Genomic DNA, 23,782 nt, shown 5'->3' on the forward strand with positions numbered 1-23,782 from the left:
ACTGTGTTAGATAGAAGACAAAGCGATTCTGTAAGACATGAGTAATTTTTAAATTTTTTGAAAGAATGCTACAAAATATGACCAGAAGCTTTTTGACTGTTAGCTTGACACTGGTGGTATTGTGAAATAAGCAAATACATTTTTTTTTTTAAAAAAAAAGGAAGAGAAGAAAACCCAAAACTAGTACAAATTAAAAAAAAAAGAGGAAGAACAGCAGTCGTAAGGCAGTTTTTATAAACTATTGACATTGACTTGATACACTATATTTACTGATTTGAATTGTTTATTTTTGAGTGTGCAGCCTGCCAGGAAGGCCTGCTGACCAACTGGGCGTTTCTTGTATAAATAACACCTTGTATAAATAATCATTAAGAACGTGTCTGTTATTGTGCTTGTGTTAAATGGGCCTTGCTGCTGCTGTCTGGGAAGAGCTGCCACTGGGGTGCCTCTTGCTGTGACTGTCTCACAGATGACACCAGTGACATGCAGCCTTGGACAGTGGGTTCCTTCTAGCTGAGGAGACACAGCCAAAATAAGCTATTGCTTTTACAGTTTAGGAACTCCTAATATGGAAATTTGTCTCAAACTAACAGCTGGCTCGGTCACGTTGTGTTTATTTTAATTGCATCTAACAATTTTTAAATTGTTGCCGCAGAGCTGAGTTTTATTCAAATTCTGCCGCTTTAACGAACTAATCAAATTGTAACCCTGAAAGAAATTGTCCACAAATGTCAGAATAAACGTTGTCTGTCTGAGTTTAATGATTATTTTACTCTGTGTGTTTAACAAACGTTGTTACAATATTAAAAGCAAGACACTGCCACCTCTTATTTTTTTAATAACATTGGATTTCATCGGTAAAATTGCAGAAGAATGCCATCTAGTGTGGGTTCTTGCATTTTATCATCTAACTAGAGAGAGCGATACTAATGTCAATATATTGCTTTCAGCATGTAAACTACGGGGCAAATTCATTTTCAAATCTTTCAATTTCTTTTATTTTTCAGGTTGATTTTTTTTTTAAGCATTTTCTTTTAAGTGCAAGTTCCGAGATCATTCTCTGACCATAAAAATCTAAAAAAGTGTATAAAGTTTATAACATACAGTGCCCATATACAAGTTCATGCTCTGAATCTGTATTGCAAGATTATATATATATAAATTTCCCTCTGAAATCCTTTGAAGTTTGTCTTTCAAGTATTATTTCAGTAAGAATTTTGAATTTCAAGCTGAAGTTCTCTTAGTTTGTTTAGATGACCATAGCCATTTTAGCACATTTCAGAGGATTGATGATTGCAGATAATTGGGATATTGTAAACAGGAAAGGGATTGAGGACACTGCCAGTTGGAAATTTTTCTGTGGTTTAAAAAAAAAAAATAAATAAAAATAGTGTATTTGCAGTAGATCTAAAACCATCTAAATTCACTGTATCCGGGAAGACTTTTTTTTCCACTCGCTCTTTTTCTAAATGAGGCAACACTGCATCTGCAAAGTGTTTGTCCTTAGTATAACTGCTTTCCCCTCTTTACTTCTACCTGTAGGGCAGCAGCCACCGAGTGGGTTTTTTGTTTGATTTTAATTAAAACATCATTGTGTAAACAAAAACTTGCAGAGTGGTTGGGGGGCAGGGGGAACTGTTGTCTGAAATATCATTGAAGAGTCTTGTATATATTGTGGTCAACCACTGCTCTTAAAATTTTGTGTTGGCTGTCAATATCGTTACTCTCCTGTCGTCTCTTCCTTGCTCCGTTTGTTGCCATGGCAATTTTCATTAATTTGGCCGTTGCGGTCTGACTCTGTGTCTTGGTTTGAAAGACGGGTGTCTGCGGAGGAAGGCAGGAGCCTCCCTTGAAATGGAAAGTGCAACCCCCTTCCCTCCAAATTATTATAATTTTGAAATTAACGGGCCTTCAGGCAAAGATATGGGGAATAGGAATAACAATTCTTTACTAATATATATATATATATAACACAAGGCAGGGAAAAACAAACAACCCCCTGGTTTACACTGACAGAGTCAGAAACACAACCTGACCCCCTGTTAGGGGGGCAGTAGCAGTCCGATAAGATGCTGGCTGCAGTCCTCCTGAAGTGATGGATGTAGTGCTGTGGAAGCAGCGATCAGGTAAAAGGGTCTGGTCTTCCTCCGAAGGTCCAGTGGTAGGTAGGTAGCTCTTGTCCTCTGGAACTCCAGTGGGGGGGAAAAGCTCCTCTGGGAATCCAGTGGAAGAAGGCTGCTCGGGTGTTGGAGATCTCCGTTTTTATTTGGCATGGACTGCTTGGCTCCTTCCCCCCGGGCGGAGCATCTCACCATGGGATGGGGAGTCGTGAGGCAGTTCCTTGATGGGCCATGAACAGGAGATAGCCCAGGAGCGAGTTATCGATGGGTCAGGCGATAAGGCATTGTTGTGCCCATGAACAGGAGATAGTCCAGAGGGGGGAGGCAGGGAGCACCGCCCCACCTGGTCTCAACAGCTCCTGAAGATGGTCATAGAATATTTTTTTTTTTTCCTTTTGGCACATTTTACACTGTAACCCAGGACACTCTGATTAGTGTGCCGAGACCTGCAGTTTGAAAGGCAACTAGACGTCAGCACGTTCGAAATGAAGAGAGCGGTGCACGCTGGAGAAAGTAGCAGTTATCATTTTCTCCTTTAATAATGGGGTAGACTTCAGGCAGAGCTTGGGCACCTACTTTTAAAGCAGTTGAATTTACAGAAGCTTAATTGCACCCTTTCTCTTCCACAGCTTCTGCTTATTTGAGGAACCTGGGAATTGTACTGCTTTAGCTTTAAAATTGGTCACCAAAGGGACTTTGGAATAAAGACTTTTTCTCTTTGTCTTTCTCATTCTTACTTACCTTGTCTCAAATGTTTCCTGTCTGTCTCCCACTTTCCCCCCACTCAATCTTCTCCCACAATACAGCCCTTCGCCGTATTCCCACTAATATTTTGTTCCTTGCAAGCTTTCTACAGTTTATAGATTAACTTGTATTTGCAAATGCAGGTCTTCATTAAGGTCTTTATCTTGTGCTAGATGGATATCAGTATTGACTAACAGCAAAGAAGAAGCATTAAATATGGCATTCCGTGGAGAGCAGAGCACAGGGGAAAACAGTTTAGAGGATCTGACAAAAGCCATTATTGATGACATACAGAGATTACCCGGAAATGAAGTCTGTTGTGATTGTGGCTCACCAGGTATCTCAATTTGTTCATGTCATCAACTTCTTGTTGGGAGCAAAGTAATTTCTTTAAAGAAGTGTTGGTAGAGTGCAAACTGATTTCCTAAGCGCTGTGTTGATCAGTCTTCAACCTGTTTTCAAAAGAACAAATAATGACTTTCATACGTTAGTTCCGTTTAATTCACTAAAATATTTTTGTGTGTTGTCTGTGCTTACTTCCAGCAGTTCAAGCCCCTCTGGAGTTTGAACTGTTCTTGTTGCACTGTCTCTAGATGCTTGTTGCACTTGAATGGAAGTTGCTTGGCATCACTGATCCTGTGCATGCTACTAAGTAGAAGTGAGTAATGCTTAGACAATGATTGTGGAAAAATTGACCTGGCCAGGATCTCACTCTGAGGTTTTATCTTGGCATGAGACTACTGGAATTGCAGTATCAAAAGTACTCAGAGGTGGAATAAGTAGTCTTGTGCAAAGAATGAGACCCAGAGCTGGAAACCTATCAGATTATATCTTCAGAAGTAGAGTTACAGGTCAGTTGTAGGTCGCTTAGAGCTTGAGAAAAGTCACCTTGTCGTAGAACTACTGAATCGATGTGGTAGTTGGCAGCTGTTACAGCTTTCACGTTTAAAGAGACCCTTCAAGAAGGTGGTACTCATTTGGAGCTGAGTAGATAGTATGTATCTTGGAGTTACTTACTGATGCAGAACTGATCCAAACAAGAAATACCTAGATAAAAATACGAAGTGGAATATAATTATGTCAAATCCTGGAACTGGCTCATTCGATTTTCTCAAGCTACAGAAACTTCGGATTACAGTTCTCATTCATCTTTTAATTTATAGAGAAGTTTTAAGCTGCACTCCTGCACCCCAGCTTGCTGCTTTAAAACTCTTGACTTAATGCTTTAATGGTTACTATTTAAGATCAAGGAAAAGATTAATTTGAAGACATGTTTGTACACAAAATATGTCTGGAGCTTTTTCTTTAAAAACTGGTCTTGCTTCTTAGGTAACATTCATAGTATAAGATCTATTTGGATATTACATGCCTATCTCCTCCATGACTAGCCAGTGTTCTTTAAATTTTCCACAACATACTACTATTTTATATATTAGAAAATTATATGGCTAATCTTTTATGAAGAAAGACTATTTAAAGTTCAAGAAGTAAAGATTAAAACTTCAGAGGTTGTCAACAGGTGAATTTAGGAGATCCGTTCCTTTTAAAAACAGGAAAGAAAAGCCTTACTTTCTTTCTACAAGAAACAAATCCTAAATATATTCAAATACCGTTATTCAGTATGGATATAATATTTATAAGTCTAAATTCGGTGCCTTTGGGACTGTCCCTAAATCTGAAAAACTTAGTTTTGTTGGTAGCAATTTGTGGTTAAATTTGCACTGCTGTTTGGAGAAAAATATGGAATATTCTTAGTTTATTTCCATTCACTAAAACGTTAAATGAGGGTTCATTTCAGAGTACATCGGGATTTCTTAGCACCATTGAAAACCTTTTCTTGGACTTTGGTTAAATATTTTGTGTTTCAATTCTGCAGATCCAACATGGCTATCCACTAATCTGGGCATTTTAACCTGCATTGAGTGTTCAGGAATACACAGAGAAATGGGTGTCCATATTTCTCGAATCCAGTCTTTGGAATTAGACAAATTAGGAACGTCTGAACTCTTGGTAAGCTTCTTTGATTTGGATTGGGGTTTTTAGTCAGATGTTGACTTGTGTATAGGAAACTTTCAGGGGTATAATTTACGGTTAGTTTTTTTCAAGGTATGGGTTTTGCAGAATGCCTTCTTCATGGTTTTTTATGTATGTTACAGGAGGGTTTTTAATATTATGTATTATTGACGCTTTTGGCTGCTCGTCACTTCTTGTGTTCATTTGCCGAGGTATTGCAGAATGAATATTGGCATCTGTTGCGATTAGTGCCCCTGTCAGAATGTTGCCCGTTGTTAGATGATCTTGATCCTAAATCAGAACAGTCTACAATCTCATGTCATTAAAAAAAAAAAAAGAAAGGTAATTTAACTTGACAAGTGAGAACGACCATTGCTAATTTTGATAGAAAAATGTTGGATGAATCTTTTAATTTGATGGAAGAAATCCTGTAACATTAAACTTATGAAAGGAATTTGATGTGAGACTACTACGAAAAAAAAGGGGGGGGGGGGGGTGTACAAACAAAAATTCCCCCCAGTTACAACAGGTTTATCTCCCCAACTGTGTTTGGCCTGTGAGAAGACGCTTTGTTACAGAAATTTTGTAAGGGAAAGTTGAGAGAAGATAGAAGGCAGTTCTGGGTTTGTGGATAGGTTTAACGTAGTTACAGTGATAGTGTAGAAAATGCACAGGTTTTAGGCTGCTGTTAGACCCCCAAAACCCCCACCTTCATACATACTTTGTTTTCTTATTGCAGCTGGCCAAGAACGTAGGCAATACTAGTTTTAACGATATTATGGAAGGGAATTTACCTAGTCCTTCACCTAAACCCGGTCCATCAAGCGATATGTAAGTTTTGAATCTCTAAATTCTTTAGCAATGTTTACTGTGTAACATATATGTAATGTAAAACGTCTTAAACGGTAACCAAACCAGAGGAGGGCTAGGATGGCAGAAGACTGGGGTTTTTTGTTCCAACTGTGGAGCTTCTTAGAAGTTCAGTCTCTTGTCATGTAGTCACATTGTAGCTACCTCAGCTTCTTAATGTAGAAAACTTTGTTTGGGTTTCAAGAGTCATTATTTTGAATCTGGAATGTTTTAAGAGTTTTGTAGTACACTCTCAGGTCATAAACACAGTGGGACTAAATGACCTTAGCTTCTGGTAGTGTCTTGAGATGGTCACGAGCTTTTTCTTCCTTTCCCTGCTGTAGGCGTTGCACAGAGAGCATAACAGATGAGGCTTGACACAGGAGACCATTTAACCTATCCTGCTGTTTTCTAGCTGACTCAGTAGCTTTTCTTTTGTCCTGTTTTCAGCATGTTTTTCATGCTTATGCTGTTTTTAACAGGTAGAGATGTTTCCACAAGTAATCACATTTCAGGCTGTGGGGTTTTTTTTGGTCTTAGTCCCCACAGTCAGAGTCATTCTCATACTCAACAAGAAAGCAGGATAAAATTGAATATGTACCAATGTACCTTATTTCGTGCTTGTTTGCAAGAAAGATGTGCATTACAATAATAAATAACACAGTCTTTATCAGATAGTTTTCCTCTTCCCTTCTCAACTCCTGAGTTAGGCAAGGTGATTTTACATTTAAATCGTTGACCCATTTTTCTAAAAATTTCTAAACCAAGCTCTGTTTTCACACCCCACAGGACTGCACGTAAAGAATTTATCACTGCTAAATATGTAGATCATAAGTTCTCTAGGAAGACTTGTGCGTCTGCAGCAGCTAAACTGAATGAATTACTTGAGGCTGTCAAATCCAGGGATTTACTTGCACTAATTCAAGTCTATGCAGAGGGGGTAGAGCTAATGGAGCCACTGTTAGAGCCTGGACAGGTAAGCTCATCAGGTAAACGAAGCAGAGTATTTTAAATAACGTGTATTTGTAAAATGTCCAGGAGCCAGGGCTGCTACCTTAGTGTAAAACAAGAGAAATAACAGATGAAAAAGGGAGATTTTTTTTTTCTTCCTTTCCTTAATGTGGCAGCCTTGTGGGGAGGGAAAAGAAGGCCGTGTCTGTTGTCCTCAGTTGGTCTGAAGGAGTGTGAAATGCAGTAGTACTGTCTTACACAGTTCCAGGTGCAGCTACAGTATATTGAAAAGCACTGGGTTTGCAGTGTATTTCTTTTAGGAAAAGGCCTGAAGAGAGAGGGCTTGACTTGATAACCCCGGGGTCACCTGCTGTCACAGACAGTTCCCTATCTGCTTTTAAAGCAGTTGCTGAAGGAGCACGTTATTGACTGTAGGCGAGTTTCTGTTTACTCTGTGTGAGGAAAGAGTAAATCTGATGCCTTTACAGGTGCTGATGAAACATTTACAAAAGTACAATTTCTTTCAACCAGGAAGAGATTTTTTTTTTCTTTTTTCAATCAAGTTCTGAGTACTTGATCTTCCCTCTGAATTCAGGAACAGTTCTTTGGAAAAATCAGTCCAGGTTGACCTCAAGTATCCACATAGAAATACTGCTCGAGAGCAACGTAAGCTGTATTTATACGTAATTGATGCTGTGTAACCGTTTGGTGGGCCATGTTTTCTCTCGTTACTTTTGATCCAACTTGGAGAGATCTCAGAGAATGTTTTCAAGTTCTGTGAAAATGGCTAACCTGGCAAAGGACAGAGTGCCTGTCTGTATCGAGTGAAGGGAGTAAGTTCAATATAGATTCAGCTCTTGAGATATCGCAGAGTGCTTATCATGGAAATACATTACAGATTCTCTAACTACAAGGTGAACTCCCTATATTTGTCAGCCATAGTAGTTAGCACAGAATTAGCTCCGTAGCATTTCTGAGCTATTACAGTCAGTGATACTTAGAAAGGTCTGAACACCAGTTGAAATGTAGTCTGCGTTAGAGCAGCATTCTCCACTCTGAAGTCTCAGGTGTTTAATAAGTTCTTTTTTTTTTAAAGTTGTGACTTTTAAATGTATGTACTGTAATATACTTTTTCATAAATTCCCTTTATGATCAATAGGAGTTAATGTTTTAGGTTAGTTTCTCATGTAACTTCTAAACTGACTTAAACAGCATTTATATTTGCATTTAAATGCATTAATGCCTATGTTACATGTATAGAAAATAAAGTACGATTCAGTTTAAATTCAGCAAGGAGAAGCCCCGTATCTGACGAGAAATAATGCCATGCACCCATAGATGCTGGGACCTGCCCAGCTGGAAAGCAGCTTTGCAGAAAAAGACGTGGGGGTCCTGATGAACACAGAGTTGAACGTGAGCCAGCAGCGTGCCCTCGTAGCAAAGGCGGCCAGTGGTGTCCCAGGCTGCACTAGGCAAAGTATTGCCAGCAGGTTGAAGGAAGCGATCCTTCCCTTCTACTTAGCGCTGGTGAGGCCACAGCTGGAGTACTGTGTCCAGTTCTGGGCTCACCAGTACAAGAGAGACTTGGATGTACTGGAGAGAGTGCAACGAAGGGCCTCAAAGGTGTTTTAAGAGTCTGGAGCACCTGCTGTATGAGAAAAGGCTGAGAGATCTGGGACTGTTCAGCCTGGAGGAGAGAAGGCTCACGGGGATCTTACCAATGCCTGTTGATACCTGAAGGGAGGGTGCAGTGGAGATGGAGCCAGGCTCTTTTCGGTGGTACCCAATGGCAGGAGCAGAGGCGGTGGGCACAGAGTGAAATACAGGGGGTTCCCTCTGAACATGAGGAAACTTTTTTATTATTATTATTGTGTGGGTGGCCAAGCGCTGGCACAGGTTGCCCAGGGAGGCTGTGGAGTCTCCATCCTTGGAGATACTCAAAAAGCCTTCTGGACATGGTCCTGGGCAGTTGGCTCTAGATGGCCCTGCTTGGGCAGCGAGGTTGGACCAGATGAGCTCCACAGGTCCCTTCCAACTTCAACCATTCTGTGATCCTGTAAGAGATTTAATGTGCGTAGGACTATGATTTTTGTGGATTTTTTTTTCCCTGGTTTTGTAAGAAATAGTGGCTATACCTGATGCTCACCAAGGTGTCAAAGCGGTGAGTACTGTAAACGCACTCAGTGTTTCTTGAAAGGATCCCTTTTAGTTACGCGTAGCCAAAATGGTTAAAGGCTCCTCAGGATCGTTCCATCCAGCTGGGAACAAGGGAAGACGGGTTTCGAGAAAGCTATGATCTCGGAAAGCGTGGTCCCGTTTCCTCTGAAGCACACGGTGCCTTTTAGAGATCAGAAATGCAGTAACTGTTTTTGTTACAATTTCCTAATAATATCTTTCCGTTGAAAGAATTGTTGTAAAAGAATGAGTGACATGTATCTCAGTAGGTTTGATACTGTAAGCTTTGAAGAAATAAGACGCACAAATCTAACTTCCATTTCCGTGTGTTTAGGAGCCAGGTGAAACAGCACTTCATTTAGCAGTCCGGACTGCTGACCAAACCTCTCTCCATCTGGTTGACTTCCTTGTACAAAACTGGTATGGATTGCTCATTTTGCATGAAACTGTGCATGAAAAATGTACATGTTCAAATGAATGCTTCAGGTAGAGGAGGGGTGGCAAGTAAACGTTCCAAATACAGGACACAGGCAAAGGAGTTGTGAGAGAGAAAACAAGGATCTTTCTCAGAAAATTATGAATAGAAGCCAGATTTGAAAAAGGTGTTCTAACAGTTAATAGACTGTATTAACGCTTTTGAGAGCACAACCTTAACTAGGAATTTTCAACATCCAGTTAATTGGCTAAGCTATTTTATGTTGTCAAGAGATGTGTCCATTGAAGTGAAAAACCTTAATGAAAACGTTTAGAAAAAACCCAGTGGTGTAGTGGTACAGCATTATTTTTATGTGTTTCACAATCTAGATAATGATTAATTGAGATCAATTCCAGTCCACTTCTGTAGTATGCTATGACGTTAAAGAAGCAGCAGGCACTTGCTGTGTCAGGTGGTGGGTTTTGCAGAACAACGGGAGGGGAGGGTTGGGGAAACACAGGCGGCTCCTCACAACGAACTTCCCCGGCACGGGGAAGGCTTGAGGATTTTTTAAAATTTTTGGTTTTCCCTCAGTATAGCGAGTCATACCTGCTGTCGAAATGCGGTCAGTGAATACTTAACTTCTCTTCCTTCCCCGCTCGAACACTTTATCTGGAATTGTGTGTAGGGAGTGCTGGGCAGTTGGGTCTTCGGTAACAGCACAGACTTGGAACCCGTGTTCCTGACACCATCTCTTGGGCTATGTGGGCTAGCTGTGTAACCTTTACCGACAGTTTGTTCTGCCACTGCTCTCTCATGTTAGATGGAGTGCTGACTGTTGTAGGAGTGTTATTAAAGTAAAAAATAAAATAAAACAGAATAAAAGATAAGCTGCTAATATTTGCAAGGTGTTTGAGATCATAATTTGAAAATGTTTTAGAAGCCCAAACTGTTATTTTGGATCATTATTAGTTATTTTGGAGGATTAAAATCATTTTGCTTAGTTAGGAAGCTTCATCGTTTCTTCAGACAACTGTCATCTTTTCTGTGTTTCTGTCAGGTGTCTGTATTTTTGTCTCAATCAAATTAAATTTAAGAGCATCTTTACAACCATATGGGCCCCCCACTTACTGTTCAGTGTGGGTAATACTGAGTGGAAGAAAAGCTGTCATCTGAGCTTTACTTTTCATTTTTATATATGTATTATATTGATCCTAATATGTCAGTAATTTTTTTTTGAGAAACCTTGTTTTAGAAATTGAAAACTGAAGGGAGGACATTTTTAAGAAGCCCTGTGAAAACCTTTGCGCGGTTTGTCTTTCCCTATCTCCGTGTGTATCCGTATATTCCTTCTTACGACTGTGCATCCTCACAGCCACCCTCTTCATAGTTCCTTGAGTGTGTGGGACTTACTAACCTATTCTAACTGTGTCAAAATGCTTTTTCAGATTTGGGGTAGGGGGATGTGTGTAATTTACCATGTTTGAAAAAGAAATTCCAGTCAAGTGGCAGGTGGAAAACAACTGAGGTGACCTTACACAGAATTGGGTTTGAATCTCTGAGTTTCACCTTTTTGGGTTTTTTAAATGAACATCTGTAGATGCTCCGTCCCCTCCAACCACAGCTCAGGAATTTCCAGTATGCTTGGAACTATTCTTAACAGTCTTTGAGTCTAATGTTTAATTTAAAAATATTTCTCTCTCCTTCTGCTTCATATTTGTCCAGTAAAGTGTTTATGCATTTATTATTTATAGAGGTGCTAGGTCTGAAAGGAACAGCGCAGCATACTGTACTTTTCTTGATTGGTTTTTCTTTTGTGTTTAGTGGAAACCTGGATAAGCAAACGGCATTGGGTAATACAGTTCTACACTACTGCAGTATGTATAATAAGCCTGAGTGTTTGAAATTGCTTTTGAGGGGGAAGCCAACTATTGATGTAGGTAAGTTCACTATTTAAAACTAGGAAATACAGATTTCCTAAAATTTCTTTCCTTTATTTTAACCGCTTTTATTTATGTCTTACTGTGTTAAGTAAACTTTTAAGAGGAAAAATATATTAGAAAGATGAAGACTTTACCACCAACAAGCCTAAAGAAAGCATTCAGTCAAGAAACGGAGCATAAACTCTTAGAAGATAATAGAGACAAAATTTTTCTAACATGAAATACTAATGGTAAACCCTAGTTTTTCTGCAGAGTTGGATTTCTGACGCGTTGTAAATGTCCTGGAGTTTAGGTTTGTTGTTCGAATTGTAACATTAATCTAGTACTTGTATGTTATAATGCTTCAAATGACTGCTCACATAAATTCCACTCTAGATGGACGTGGGCTTTGTGTACACAACAGTTAATTCTTCTTTTAATATTAATGTCGGTTGGCACTGCAGCTTCACCCAGCACGCCCTAGCCACCGCTGCAGCTGGTTAGGAAAGGGATTAGGTGTCGCAGCTGCCTTTCTTGGTATAGGAGGGAAGCTTTGTGAACAGTTGGTGCAAACTGAAGAGTATGAACTTTTATTTCTCCCTCTTTCTTCATCGCCATCATTTTTCTCCTCCACCCAGTAAAAAAACTGTCGCATAAATATAAGTTCGTAGCTCCGTGGCAGAAGTCATTGATTTCCTTGGCCTTTCCATACATCCTTAGAATAATATTGTCACAAGTCAAAGAATTCGATGTGACTTTTTTTTAGCAGACGTGTCCCTAATTAAGAAAAGGGGAAAGCTATCTGAGCAAGCTTAAGTGTGTTTATCGATCCCTCCATTGAACTCGGTCCGAGGTAGATGCCAAAAGAGTGTTAGAGTGTTCTTACTTTTTGGGTCTTTTTTTTTTAAGTGCTTTCACATAGGAACTGCATATCTTCTTGAAACTGTGCATGAAAAAACACCTTGAAATATCAGGTGTATACTTAAAGGTTGAAAGTTTGGAATTTATGTGGTCTCTTAAGCTGACTGTATGTTAACTTCAGTTAAATACTGTATTTTCATTCCTTTTCATATTAAAACTCCTGAGCCATCTCTGGCCTTTCCATCAGGAGCCCTGCTTCTTCTAAGGGTCTTAATTCTTTCAAATTCATAGGCCTTTCTAGATGACTGCTCGGTATTTTCTAGAATTCATGACTGGCATTCTGTCTGTAATGCAGATATATTTGCTTATGAGACATCAATTCGACTGGTTTAGGTTCCAAATCACAGAAGTGCTTTACAATCTGGATACGATGTAGAGCATACTCTGTTCCAGCTCTATGGCATTTATAGCTACACTGTAAGAATGAATTTTACCAGAGGTTTGTCCTCGTGAGGTTGGGGTCTGGGGGTTGTTTTTGTTTCTTGAGACTTGCTACTGAGCATCTAGGAAGGATCCCAGTAGGTGTTGTCCCAGAGGACCTTCCAGAGTGCTCTGATACCACCTTCTTCCTGATCAGGCATTATTTTGAAATTTAAACCATTTAATAACCTTTATAAAGACAAAATAGCTAGAAAGTTCTAAAATTATTCTTTTTGAAATGTCGTCTTAGAATAGGACTTCTGTCTTCAAATTTAGGCTTGAAACCGCTACATATTAATCAAAATAAAACGTGCTTGGATCAACGTTTGGTTTTTTTATTATTTTATTCTTAGAATAGTTTTTTTAAGCTATCTTACCCTGTCTGCTTGCTTTTCCTGCTAATTCATGTAAGACTTTTACTGGCAAAGGAGTTGAGTGGAGGTTGAAATGACTAAATTTCTTTATATTCTCTGCTAGGATGGTTAGGAGGGATTTGGGAACTGTCCCAGCAGATGCTGCTGTTCAGAAAGAACCTGATGATACATGAAATGCATGAGCCCTTAGAGTGGAATCTTAAAGAGCTGCAGCTGCTATAGAGTAAATAGACGTTTTTGATCACTTTTAGAAGTTACTCTGCTAAAAATAGTGAAAAATAATGAATTGATTCTTTAGACGTCTCAAAGAATTGCTCTCGTTTTTTTAAATTTTGTAGTAAACCAAGCTGGAGAGACAGCTCTGGACACAGCAAAACGAGCGAAAGCTGTCCAGTGTGAGGAACTGGTAAGAACTGGGGGGCGGGGAAGGGGGGGGGAAGGCAAGGGGGGATGTTTACTTCTTTAAAGATGTGATCTACTTAAGATATCATTGCCCCTGTGTCTCAAACTCGGTATCGCTGCCAGCTGGCTGTATGCTGAGCTGAAGGCCCTACTGTAGATGAGTATTTTCTAACTCCAAAACACAACAGTCATTTTCTTTGTAACAGTTTAAGTAAAAGATGTTACTTCTGTTGGAAGTACTTAGTTATTTTAACCAGCGTGTTTGAAGACCGTGAATGCTGGAGGTTCAGGTATTTGAATACCAATTAATGCATCTTTCTAGGACATTTGGGCTTTGTCACCTCAAAAGTTTTTCTTAGAGCTGTTTCTGTTAGGAATACAAAACAACCCCTGAAGTACTAAATCTGTCAAGACCTTTTGGTCTGGATCTTTGTTTGACTTTTCCTGCTTTGGCTTTTTTCAGTTTGTTTAGCAGGACAGATAGTTCAGAAATGGCAAAAGTCTTCTTACAAGGAGAGTTTAAACAACTTGAAAGTAAACCTCGAAGGAGAGAAAAGCAAAAGTGTAAAGTCTGGAAGTCAGGGTATCAAAAAATGTAAACCACCAGCTTCTGTGGGCCTTTGTCCCTCTACTGAACATGGTCAGAGCAAAAACCTTATGGAATTTGAGAACATATGAGTGACGTTAACAGACGCCACTCAAGAAAATTACTGAAATTTGAGAAATGAAGGTATTGGACTTAAAGCTACTCTTTTGAAGCAGTTAGCTGGGAATAAGGATTCTGCATCAGACCAACGAGGTTATTTGTTATTAGCCCTCTGAGGTGCCTCTCACCAACATGCCTTTAATGGGCAAGTGAATTTAAGTACAATCAAGGGATTAAAACTTGCGGTAGCGTGGCAGTTTCAGATTCAAGACAAAACCAGAAGAATTGACAGAACAGCTGTCACTTGCCGCTTAATTCTGTTTCTCAGAACTTTTTTGCCTCATTTTGATGATCCAAGGAGAATATCTACTTTTTCTCTGCATCTGGTAATTTTAATAGCTTTCCTTTGACAATTGAAAGTTCTTGTCATGTAGTGATTAATTATTGCATAATCAAGAGAGCTTGTCCTTCACAAATCATCATAATTTGCCGTATTTCTGGGGAGGCAAGTCAACATTTTGCCGTGGTTCGTAAGGTGGTACTCTCGCTGACTTCTCAGTTACTCCCATGACTGCTGTGTAAGTACCACCTCCAGTGTTTTGAGTGTCCTGTCCCTGAAACTCAGCTCGGCTGTACGACACACAATTGCTATGGATTGCTTGTCTCTTCGCGGTATATATTGCATAAAGTAACGTCTGCCATGAGTGCGGACCAGCTGATTTTGTTGTAGAACAAACCAAAACAAGTGGATGCCGTCAGTGGGCTTACCTGGCTGTTAAATGTTTCGGTTGATACAATTGAAATTCTGCTAATACCTCACTGCTGATTTCGGTTAACTATAACAGAGCACTTAACGCCTTTTCTCTTTTTTTCATTTTTGAAGAGGAAGATTATTTTTGCGTTTTTCTCAAAAAGTGGCGATGAAATAAGGTTAAGAGTAAAAAAGAAATATGAGTAAGCATATTGTTTCCCATGGGCAATCAAAAAAGTACAAAATAAATATCTAGATGTTTGCAATGTGGTAGATGCGCTAAGCTAATTTATCTTGTATAACTGGAGTCGTAACTGCGTGATTAAATTCAATTTCAACCCAAGTGGGTTCATTAATACTTACATACCAGATTGAAAATACTTTTTTTTTTTCTTTCTTCCAAATTTTATTTCGGGAAGATGGTTAAAGGCTTTCCTGAATCAACTAGCACCAAGTAGACTATATTTCAAAGGATGTGAAGGAATAAATAATGATGGGAAATCATAAGCATTGAGAAGGAGAATTTATCTCCTCAGAGTAACCATGAACTGCAACTTTTCTTTTTTGGCTGATCGTTGAAGTAGCAGATTTTTAAAGAATGTGAATGCATTATTAGAGGAATACTGTGCTTATACAGTATATTACATTAGGGGAATACTGTGCTCAAGACACGTTGTCCTCATCCAGTGAGAGGGAGGGAAATACTTAAATAAAGGATAAATAAATACCTTTTATTTTGATTCCAATGCAAGGATTGTAATTTTGGAGGAGTAATAGTTGTTTGTACCAGAATTTATAAATAGGTTTTGCCTTTCCTTTTTGGAAAGGAGGGCTCCAGATGCACTTCTTATTTGTGCATGTATCTTCTTTTCTTGTCATCTTTTCAAATGCTTGTCAAACATGGCAACTTCTACCCATTTTGAGAGAATCTTCCCTTTTTGCCTTTTTGCTGTTTTTCTGTACCTCAAATAAATGAAGGATCTTTGTGTGATTGCCCTGGAATTGTTTCTTTTTAATGTCTGGAAAAGTTTTAAACCCTAAATATTTCAGTTTATCGCATGCTGTTAAAAACTCACATTGTTGACACCGAAGGAACTGCAAGTATTTTAACAGGAATTGTTATTTCTTTCAGCTTTCTCAAGCCAAGGCAGGAAAGCTAAACCCACACGTCCACGTAGAGTATGAATGGAATCTTCGGCAGGAGGAAATTGATGAAAGTGATGATGACTTGGATGATAAGGTAAGCATGAAATACGGCCTTCCACAAAAACTGCCAAAATTTCTGTTCTGTGGGAATAACTAGAAGTTAGAGACTCACTTTAATCTTTTTTTCCTTGCAGATTTTTTGGGGGAATAAAAGCTAGGTTTTAGGCCTGTATTAAAGACGGCCAAAGTGCTTTTTGAATACACTTTGTCAACCTGGTTATTACAGACTTGATTTTCAGAAGTTTTGCTTTTACAAGACATACAATATAATATAAATCAGTAAATGTAGATTACTTTGCAGCCATTTCATCCCCTTCTGAAGTCTAGGTTGTTAATTTTTAGCTGGAGGAAATCCAAAGCTTACATACGTATTTTTTCCATAAATTAATTAAAAACCTAGTTGAATCAATAACTATTTTTCAAAAACTGCGCTGTGGACTTTATTCCTGATTAGAAAAAAAAAGAAGTAATGGAAAGACAAAACTTGAGGGCATAGGATAATTGCCATCCTAGAGCATGTGGAAACTTAGCCTCAGTGTCCTACTTTAGCAAGTCAGTTAATTACTTTGTGCTCTGTTTCTGTAATAAATGGGAATACACCTCTCCTGTTTCATCTGGGTGCTGTAGAAAGAAATGTGGTCAACTTTTCATTTTCTGTGACGCTTGGGACTGAAAAATTCAGAAACCCAAATAATTTACATATCCTCAAGGGCAGTAGAGAACAAAACGATTATCTGTGCAGGAGCCTCAGGAGGATGAGTAATGCTGCATCGGAGGTAATAGGCTGCCTGAACCAGAGCTGCAGTGAAACGTATCGTGCTCCACATGCAGCTATTAATATACAGCAGTCAAAAACTGCTGTGCAAAATTTCTTCAGAGGGCAATTATATACGTTTAAAAGGAGAGATGTGCCACTGAATATGTTGCTAGTTCAGTCAGCAAATAAATCTGAAGTGTCAGAAGTGGTTATTTTGGTTTTAATATGCATCAGTGGGGTAATAAACTTGGTCTTTGGGGATAACTGTCTGGTCTGAGTAAAGAGCTATTTGAACTGAAAATTACTCTCACATTCTAAAAACTTTACTAGGCTTTTATTAATATATTATTATTCTGTGTCTGCTGCTTTAAGAATAAATCTAACTTTATGTACGTGATGATTTGTTAATGCTACAATCTTTATCTTTCAGTTACAGAGGAGAGGATCTTTCAGGTTGGATCTCTGAGAAAGGGAGGAATGTAGGCTTATTTGTCTAATAAAGAGAGAAGTTATGCTTATGTTCACTAGAATATGTTCTGTTATATACTTCCCCAAACATATTAACAATATTTAGTATTTAGATGGCTGTATAATACATTTATTTTTCTATTCACAGCCTAGTCCTATAAAGAAAGAAAGATCTCCAAGACCCCAAAGTTTTTGTCACTCTTCGAGCATTTCTCCCCAAGACAAAATGACTCATCCTGCGTTTAGCACTCCTAGAGACAAGCAAAGACTCTCCTATGGCGCTTTTACCAATCAGATTTTTGCTTCTGCGAGCACGGATTCGCCCACCTCTCCAACTGCAGACGCTCCTCCTCTTCCTCCTAGAAATGCTGGCAAAGGTAAGTCTGTCTTCAAGCTACACTTGCAAGCGGTAATTTTTCCACAGTTGTCCTTCCTTTATCCAGGTGCATTACAGTGTTTCAAGACGTAGTGTGGTTTTCTTACTAAGCTGATGCGGTAGTGCGGTATAATGCTGGTTCAAAACAAAACCAAAAAAACCCCAAACAAAACAGGCAGGGGGTAAACCACAACACTTTGCCATGGCCTTAGAACAGTGTACGTGAATGGGTGAAAAAGATCAAGTAGTACTCTGCTAAATAAAAGTTGGTTCGTTTTATATAGAAATTCTGTTCCTATTTGGAGATGCATTTTTAAGCCTTTACAGTCACAGAAATACAAGTGTTTTGGAAAAAGGCTGGTGGTGCATCGTGCTGTACAGTGATGTGCTGTGTAGTGTCTGGCAGAGAGGGCGAAGAAACGAAGCTTTGGAGGAGAGGGGGGTGCAGGACGATGCCCCCTCCTTGCAGTCAGACAGTGAGCAAAAAGAAAAATACCAGAATGACCTGTGAAGTGCTAAGCAGGCTGGATATTAAAGTTACTTCCCTCTCAGTGCATCAAGACTCCCCTCCTCCATTTCGGTAAGTGCTAGAGGGGTGTAAAGAATGGCAGAGAAAATACCAAGCCTTTAGCCAGATAGTTAACAAGTCACCCACTGAAGATCTACACTGAACATCACCCGTTTTACTCCTGTAGAATTATCCCTAAGGAAGGTTTGTGCTACAGTTCAATCAGTTTTGCCGTCTACATTTAGTTGAAACGAATGAGATGCTTTTTCTTCTCGGTAATAGCAGACACTCTTGGTAGTGCTTGAAAGGGAAGAGAACTTATTTCTGTATGAGACTTACTCTTGCAGCTGTAGTGGGTGGTGGTTCTTTGACCTAGATGGCTATAAACTTCAAGTTTTAGAGGGTGGATTTATGGAACAAAGGCTGTTACTTCAGTGGTTATGCTGAAGGATGCTCCCATTTTTTAGCATTGCTGTAACTTCATATTTCATTTCCTCTGTTAACTTTGTTTTAAAGAACAGCGAAGAATTGCTTACACTAAAATGTGAAAGAATAAAAGGGACAAGACAGTCTGTTGGCATCGGATATCTGCTTTTATACATGGTTCAGATGCTGTGCTTAGGAGCTACTGTTCCCCATCAGTCTTTGTCATGTACTGGCCACAATGAATTCCTTGGCTCTCTTTTTTACATAGGTTTGTTTGCCATTAAGAGGCAAAGTGATTTTGTCAGGGTATGCGTTTTCACAGTCTGAGTTTCTTTATATCATTTTTGTTTGGGACGCATTTGTTCTTCTTGTGACTTCCCTTTGTTGACCTTCCTGTTGGCATTACATTTTTCTGACTTTTTCCTTCCTCTCCATCACCTTTTTTACATGTCTAAGACTCTGTGACTGATAGTCCGTTGTCAGACACAGTGTGTTGCCTTAGGTGTTCCTTCAGTCTGCCCTAGGATAACTTTTTTCTTTTGTCATGAAGTTGCAAGACTTGGAAACTAATCATGAATCCCATTTCCTGAAGAAGGTTAAGGAGCTTGTGTCTTGTATCTGTCTGTACAGTGCTTAGTATGTTGTCAGCTTCCAGTGGATTATAATGAACGTTATTTCTTTGTCATTAAATAGTGTGGCTGTCATACAGACTTATTCAGAAAATTGTCTTTTTCTCCGGTAAGAATATTTACATGTGTATTTCGTTCGAAGTATGTGTCCACACTTCAGAACTGTAAGGCATTCTCCTAGGTGTTCCTGCAAACTCCTAGATGAGTGAATCAACACAACACCAGAGCTGCTCAGGAAGAAAAGAAACATCGAGTTCTTGTGTATTTTCATGTCAAGGGTTAGACAGAAGAAATCTTTATTTATAATAAAACAAAATAGTGTGATATTATCACAAAACACAGAGAACTGTTGCCTTCTAATATAACATTAACTGCTGCCTCATCAGAGTGGGAAACGCCAGGTTCACGGTGTAGGTCTGAGTGAGAGGTTCAATGGCGCTACTGTTACGTTACAGTCACTAGGCTTCTCGGCTTCAAACATGCCAACATTTACAGTCTGTGAGTGATGCTGGGTTTGGGTTGATTTCCATTCAACAATATTGTAAAATATTTAACCAGTTTTAAAAGTTTCCATTAAATACATGCCCGTGTTACAGGAATAACTTATGACTCGAAAGGGCAGGGGGACAAAGTGACCAATGCATAGAGCGTTCATCAGTGTGGAAAAGTCGCTCTAGACGCATCATTGCAGATGCACTTCCACTTCATTATTAACTGTGCTACACCTTGTTATCTTCCCCTGCTCCCAGCTCCCAAACGGATTGTTTAAAAGAAAAAGAAGCAAAGACTCTCCACTTCCATAAGACACTGGTGACACATCTGAATTTTGAAATAGTCTGAGATAATTTTGTTTCTGTAGGAAAAAATAATCCTTTAGAATTAACTTGCTCTTTTGAGATTAGTAGTAATAATGTATATCCCTTACATCAAAGTTTAACATACAAGCTTACTTAGCAAATCCTTTTTTTGTTAGAAAAGTTCATTTTAATAGCTACCTATTTGATTTAAGATTATATGAAAACATAGTATTATATTTTGCACCAAGTTCCCTAAACAGCAAAAGTAAGAAAAACATTGGATCTATATTTTGCACCAAGTTCCCTAAACAGCAAAAGTAAGAAGAGCATTGAATCTGTAATTAAATTTAAGCTTACCTTCTGCCCCCAAATGTACCTGATCTATGTCCCTGCCCTGCTGTGAGGCCCGAGCAGATACCATGGGACGCTGCTAGAGCATGGAGACGCTCTGTAGGGAGTGGATAGCTGGTGGGATCTGTATTTTCAGAGGAGGAAGATTTCAATTAAAATTCCATGTTTCTTTTCCAAAACCTGTTGTGTATTTTAACAAATACACCTCCCTTTAGCCCTCTGTAAGCTGGCTTCATTTGCCAGTGAAGTTCCTTAGTATCAAGGTTCCATGGCGTTTGCTGAGATGCCGCAGTGGACTGGAAGCCATCAGGTCTGAACTTTGTGTTGGGGAGAGAAGGTAAGTTGAGAGCAATTTACATAACGCACACCACTCTTGCCCATGTTTTTCAGTGGATATGGTGCCTAAAAATTAGTTTGATTCATCATTAAAATAGTATAGGTACAATTGTTGGAGGACATGGATGTGGGGATTTTTTTTTTTTAAGTTTCTCCGTGCATCGCTGCGATGTAAATGCTGATTTTCCAGTTGATAACTCTTCAAAATATTCTTAAAAATGCTGGAACCTTAGTATATTCTACTCTAAACCAGTTCATTTGTGGTAACACCTTACTTTTTGCCATCTCTGCTACAGATGTTAGTTAATCCCAATAGAATGAGAAGTACAGAATGAGCGCCGTAGGTGCGTAAGCCAACCACTGTATGCCTTTTCCTGTAGTTTATCTTATTCAGGTTCAACTTGTGTCGACAGTCAAGTCTTTAGTCTGTAGCATTCTGAAAAAAACCCATCTTTTTCATTAGTCTTTCCAGCTTACTTCCGCATGATGGCTGCAGACAGCTAGCGGGTCTTCTGTCTGTTTTACAAAAAGCTTTAAAAAAAAATATTGAAGAGGTTGCATGACTCAGCACAGTCGCTAAATCAACTTTTGCACGACCTTCATTGCCAAGCCAGTGTGAGGGCAGTGTTGCTAACTAGTTTTGTAGAAACGTTGGGCAATCTAAGCCAGGTTTCCTGAATTTTAAAGCTGAAAGCTAATTGTTTTTTAACGGTCCTGCCTATTTCTCTCATATAGGATGAACGTTAGAGGTCTGGGATCAGTTTTTTGGCATGAAGTTAAGTTTGTATCTTCAGTGCTTACGAGTTTGCATATTTTACACTCTCTTTAACAGCTCTAGTGTTAGGTACGTAAACCCAAAGCCACTTGTGGTTCCAGTCCGCTGCTACTGCAGATGCCATGTCATATAATCTGCTTCCTCGTTTGATCGGACTCCATTTCGAACCAAATTAGCTTATTTGCATTTACGAGTGACTTCTGGAAGTTGTGTGACTGCATTGCTCAGAGGCTTAGAAATCTTCTCAAGTCCACTACCTGTTCATGTACCAACGTTGTCATTTGTTGGTGATTTTTTTCTGTCACTGGTGCCGGTATCAAGGCACTACCTGGGGAGCGCTCATACAGGTCTCCATTTCTGCTTTGTTACACTAAACAAACCAAGCGTATTTCACCTTTTCTGACAGAAGAGTATTTTCATTCTCCTGTCGTTCAAGTTGTCCTTTCATCCTACTAGCCCCTCTCTGTACCTTTGCTGTTTCAATCAGCTTTCTTAAATACAAGTGACTGGAAGGGTAGGGACAGCGTTGAAACTTTGCTGTTTCTGCTGGAAATACTACATCAAAACATCCTTTCTTCCTATTTATTTTTCGTGGTTGTGTCATACTATGGCATATCAGGCATTACACAGTCTTTACTATCATTTTCAACCGGGGTCCTTAATTTATAGCACAAACGTTTCCTTAGTGTTGAATTTTAACGTTATCCATAATACTGTTGTATTTAATCTCATTTCCGTTACCTGAGCGTGTGAGGTCATCCAGTTTCTTCTGTTTTTTTTTCTGAATGCTTTCAGGATTCTATAGTTCTCTTGCATATACTTGAAGACTTAATTTTTTAAATAGTCTTATAAATGTGTTGTACATTTTGGTTAAGTAATACTAGTTATGCCACTCAAACTCTGTAATTTTTGGTACAATAATGGGGAAGGAAGGTTAACTGACAACTGTTGGTTTCACATTTTTTTATATATTTGTGCATCAACCCAAAATATAACATTCTTTTATATGAATTTTGGCTCTTTTTTTAAACAGGACTTTTTTTAGCATTGATTATAGAATGTACTGCAAATGCTAATGTGGATCAACCTATATGCTTAGCTTTCTTATTCAGAGTGATCACGATCATTTTTTCTTTAATTATGCTCTTATTTTCAGTACTGAAAATACATGACCTGAAGGAGGAGAAACTGAAGAAGGCTTTTAATAATATATGTGCAAAAATATCACTCATAAGAACTTTAAAAATAAGAATAACAACACTTGTTAATGAAATTACCATTTTTAATATAAACTTGCTTTCCTTTGCAGTACCCGTTCTGCCATTAACTGGAATACTGGTTCTTCCGTATCTCTCATTAAGTGGTAATAAAAAAAATACAAATGTGAGGTTTTTACACACTAAACCCACCATTTCTTGAGTGGATGGTAACAGCTTTGCATGGTTTCACAAGTACACAAATTAATGGATCCTGTACTAACTGCACAAAAGCTGAAGGGCAATGCACTATTAATTGCAGACCAGTTATTTACCTTAGTACAATAAATTTGACATTATTTGGTCTATTTACACATGAAAGCATGATCCTTGTAATATGAAAAAGTGATAAAAGATGACAACAGCTTGTGCTGAAAGCAGCTGTGCTCCCCAGCTAACTGAAGAAAAGAGAGCTCAAAGGAAGGCAAATTTAAAAAATTTTAGGTCAAGATTTCATTTTTTTTTGCTGGTGTGAGGGAAAATGTTGCTTATGAAATACGAACTTCACAGCTATGTGAGAAATCGTCATTAAGATCCGACTGTGGGGAAGGAATGGTTGGCTTACTTGCTGCCTTGTTAGAATCACAAAATATCTTTGATGTAGAAAAATAACTGCTCTGGTTATTGCTTAAAAATACCTAGCTAGCCTCGTATAATTAAAAAAATCACATAGCACTTGTTTTGATATTTGTTTATATATATATAGTAAGACAAAGTATTTATAATAATTTTACTGACGCTTCACGCATCGTCAGATCTTTGTATTGCTTCACCAGTTGTTTCCATAAACTGATTTACGTTCCACAGCGTTGCCCACGTTTGCTTTATTCAAAGCGTGATCTGACTTCATACCTCTTTCTGAAAAGAAGTTTTGAAGTTTTCCTTTATTTTCTGTTCATTTGGAAGCAAGTTATTTTGTATTTCAGCCATCTAAAGCATTAGTGTATGACTTCTACAGTCATACTTATTCCTTCCGTGACATTAACGTCGGAACAAAGGCTAGGAGTCTGAAAAGATGCACTGTTTTTAGTACCTTGACACCTTTTCCCTGTAACTGTTGTACGCCGTGTGAACTCTTGACGGCTGTGAAGGGATAATGTTTTTCAGCTCTGCTGTGGTGTCTGGAGATACACTGTTAGTGTGAAATATAAAAAAACATATATATCCATATACCCACCTTGAAAGAGTTTTTAA

The 23,782-nt window shown here is 38.7% G+C and overlaps 1 protein-coding gene across 7 annotated transcripts in view; it reads left to right on the forward strand.

The window, feature by feature from the left end:
- Positions 1 to 23,782, forward strand: part of ASAP1 (ArfGAP with SH3 domain, ankyrin repeat and PH domain 1) — a 129,965-nt gene that overhangs the window by 88,903 nt on the left and 17,280 nt on the right. For 5 of the 7 annotated variants that reach the window (XM_086465484.1, XM_086465487.1, XM_086465482.1 and 2 more), the window contains 9 exons: positions 3,038 to 3,201; positions 4,741 to 4,874; positions 5,617 to 5,708; positions 6,516 to 6,702; positions 9,187 to 9,272; positions 11,092 to 11,207; positions 13,243 to 13,310; positions 15,836 to 15,943; positions 17,283 to 17,511. In XM_086465484.1, coding sequence (XP_086321610.1) covers positions 3,038 to 3,201; positions 4,741 to 4,874; positions 5,617 to 5,708; positions 6,516 to 6,702; positions 9,187 to 9,272; positions 11,092 to 11,207; positions 13,243 to 13,310; positions 15,836 to 15,943; positions 17,283 to 17,511 — 1,184 coding nt within the window. Of the gene's footprint in view, positions 1 to 3,037; positions 3,202 to 4,740; positions 4,875 to 5,616; positions 5,709 to 6,515; positions 6,703 to 9,186; positions 9,273 to 11,091; positions 11,208 to 13,242; positions 13,311 to 15,835; positions 15,944 to 17,282; positions 17,520 to 18,420; positions 18,422 to 23,782 lie in introns of all 7 variants that reach the window. The other 2 variants (XM_086465485.1, XM_086465483.1) reach the window with 1 other exon arrangement.

The sequence above is a fragment of the Leptosomus discolor genome, chromosome 5, assembly GCF_034619465.1.
Source record: "Leptosomus discolor isolate bLepDis1 chromosome 5, bLepDis1.hap2, whole genome shotgun sequence".
Classification (NCBI taxonomy): Eukaryota; Metazoa; Chordata; class Aves; order Leptosomiformes; family Leptosomidae; genus Leptosomus; species Leptosomus discolor.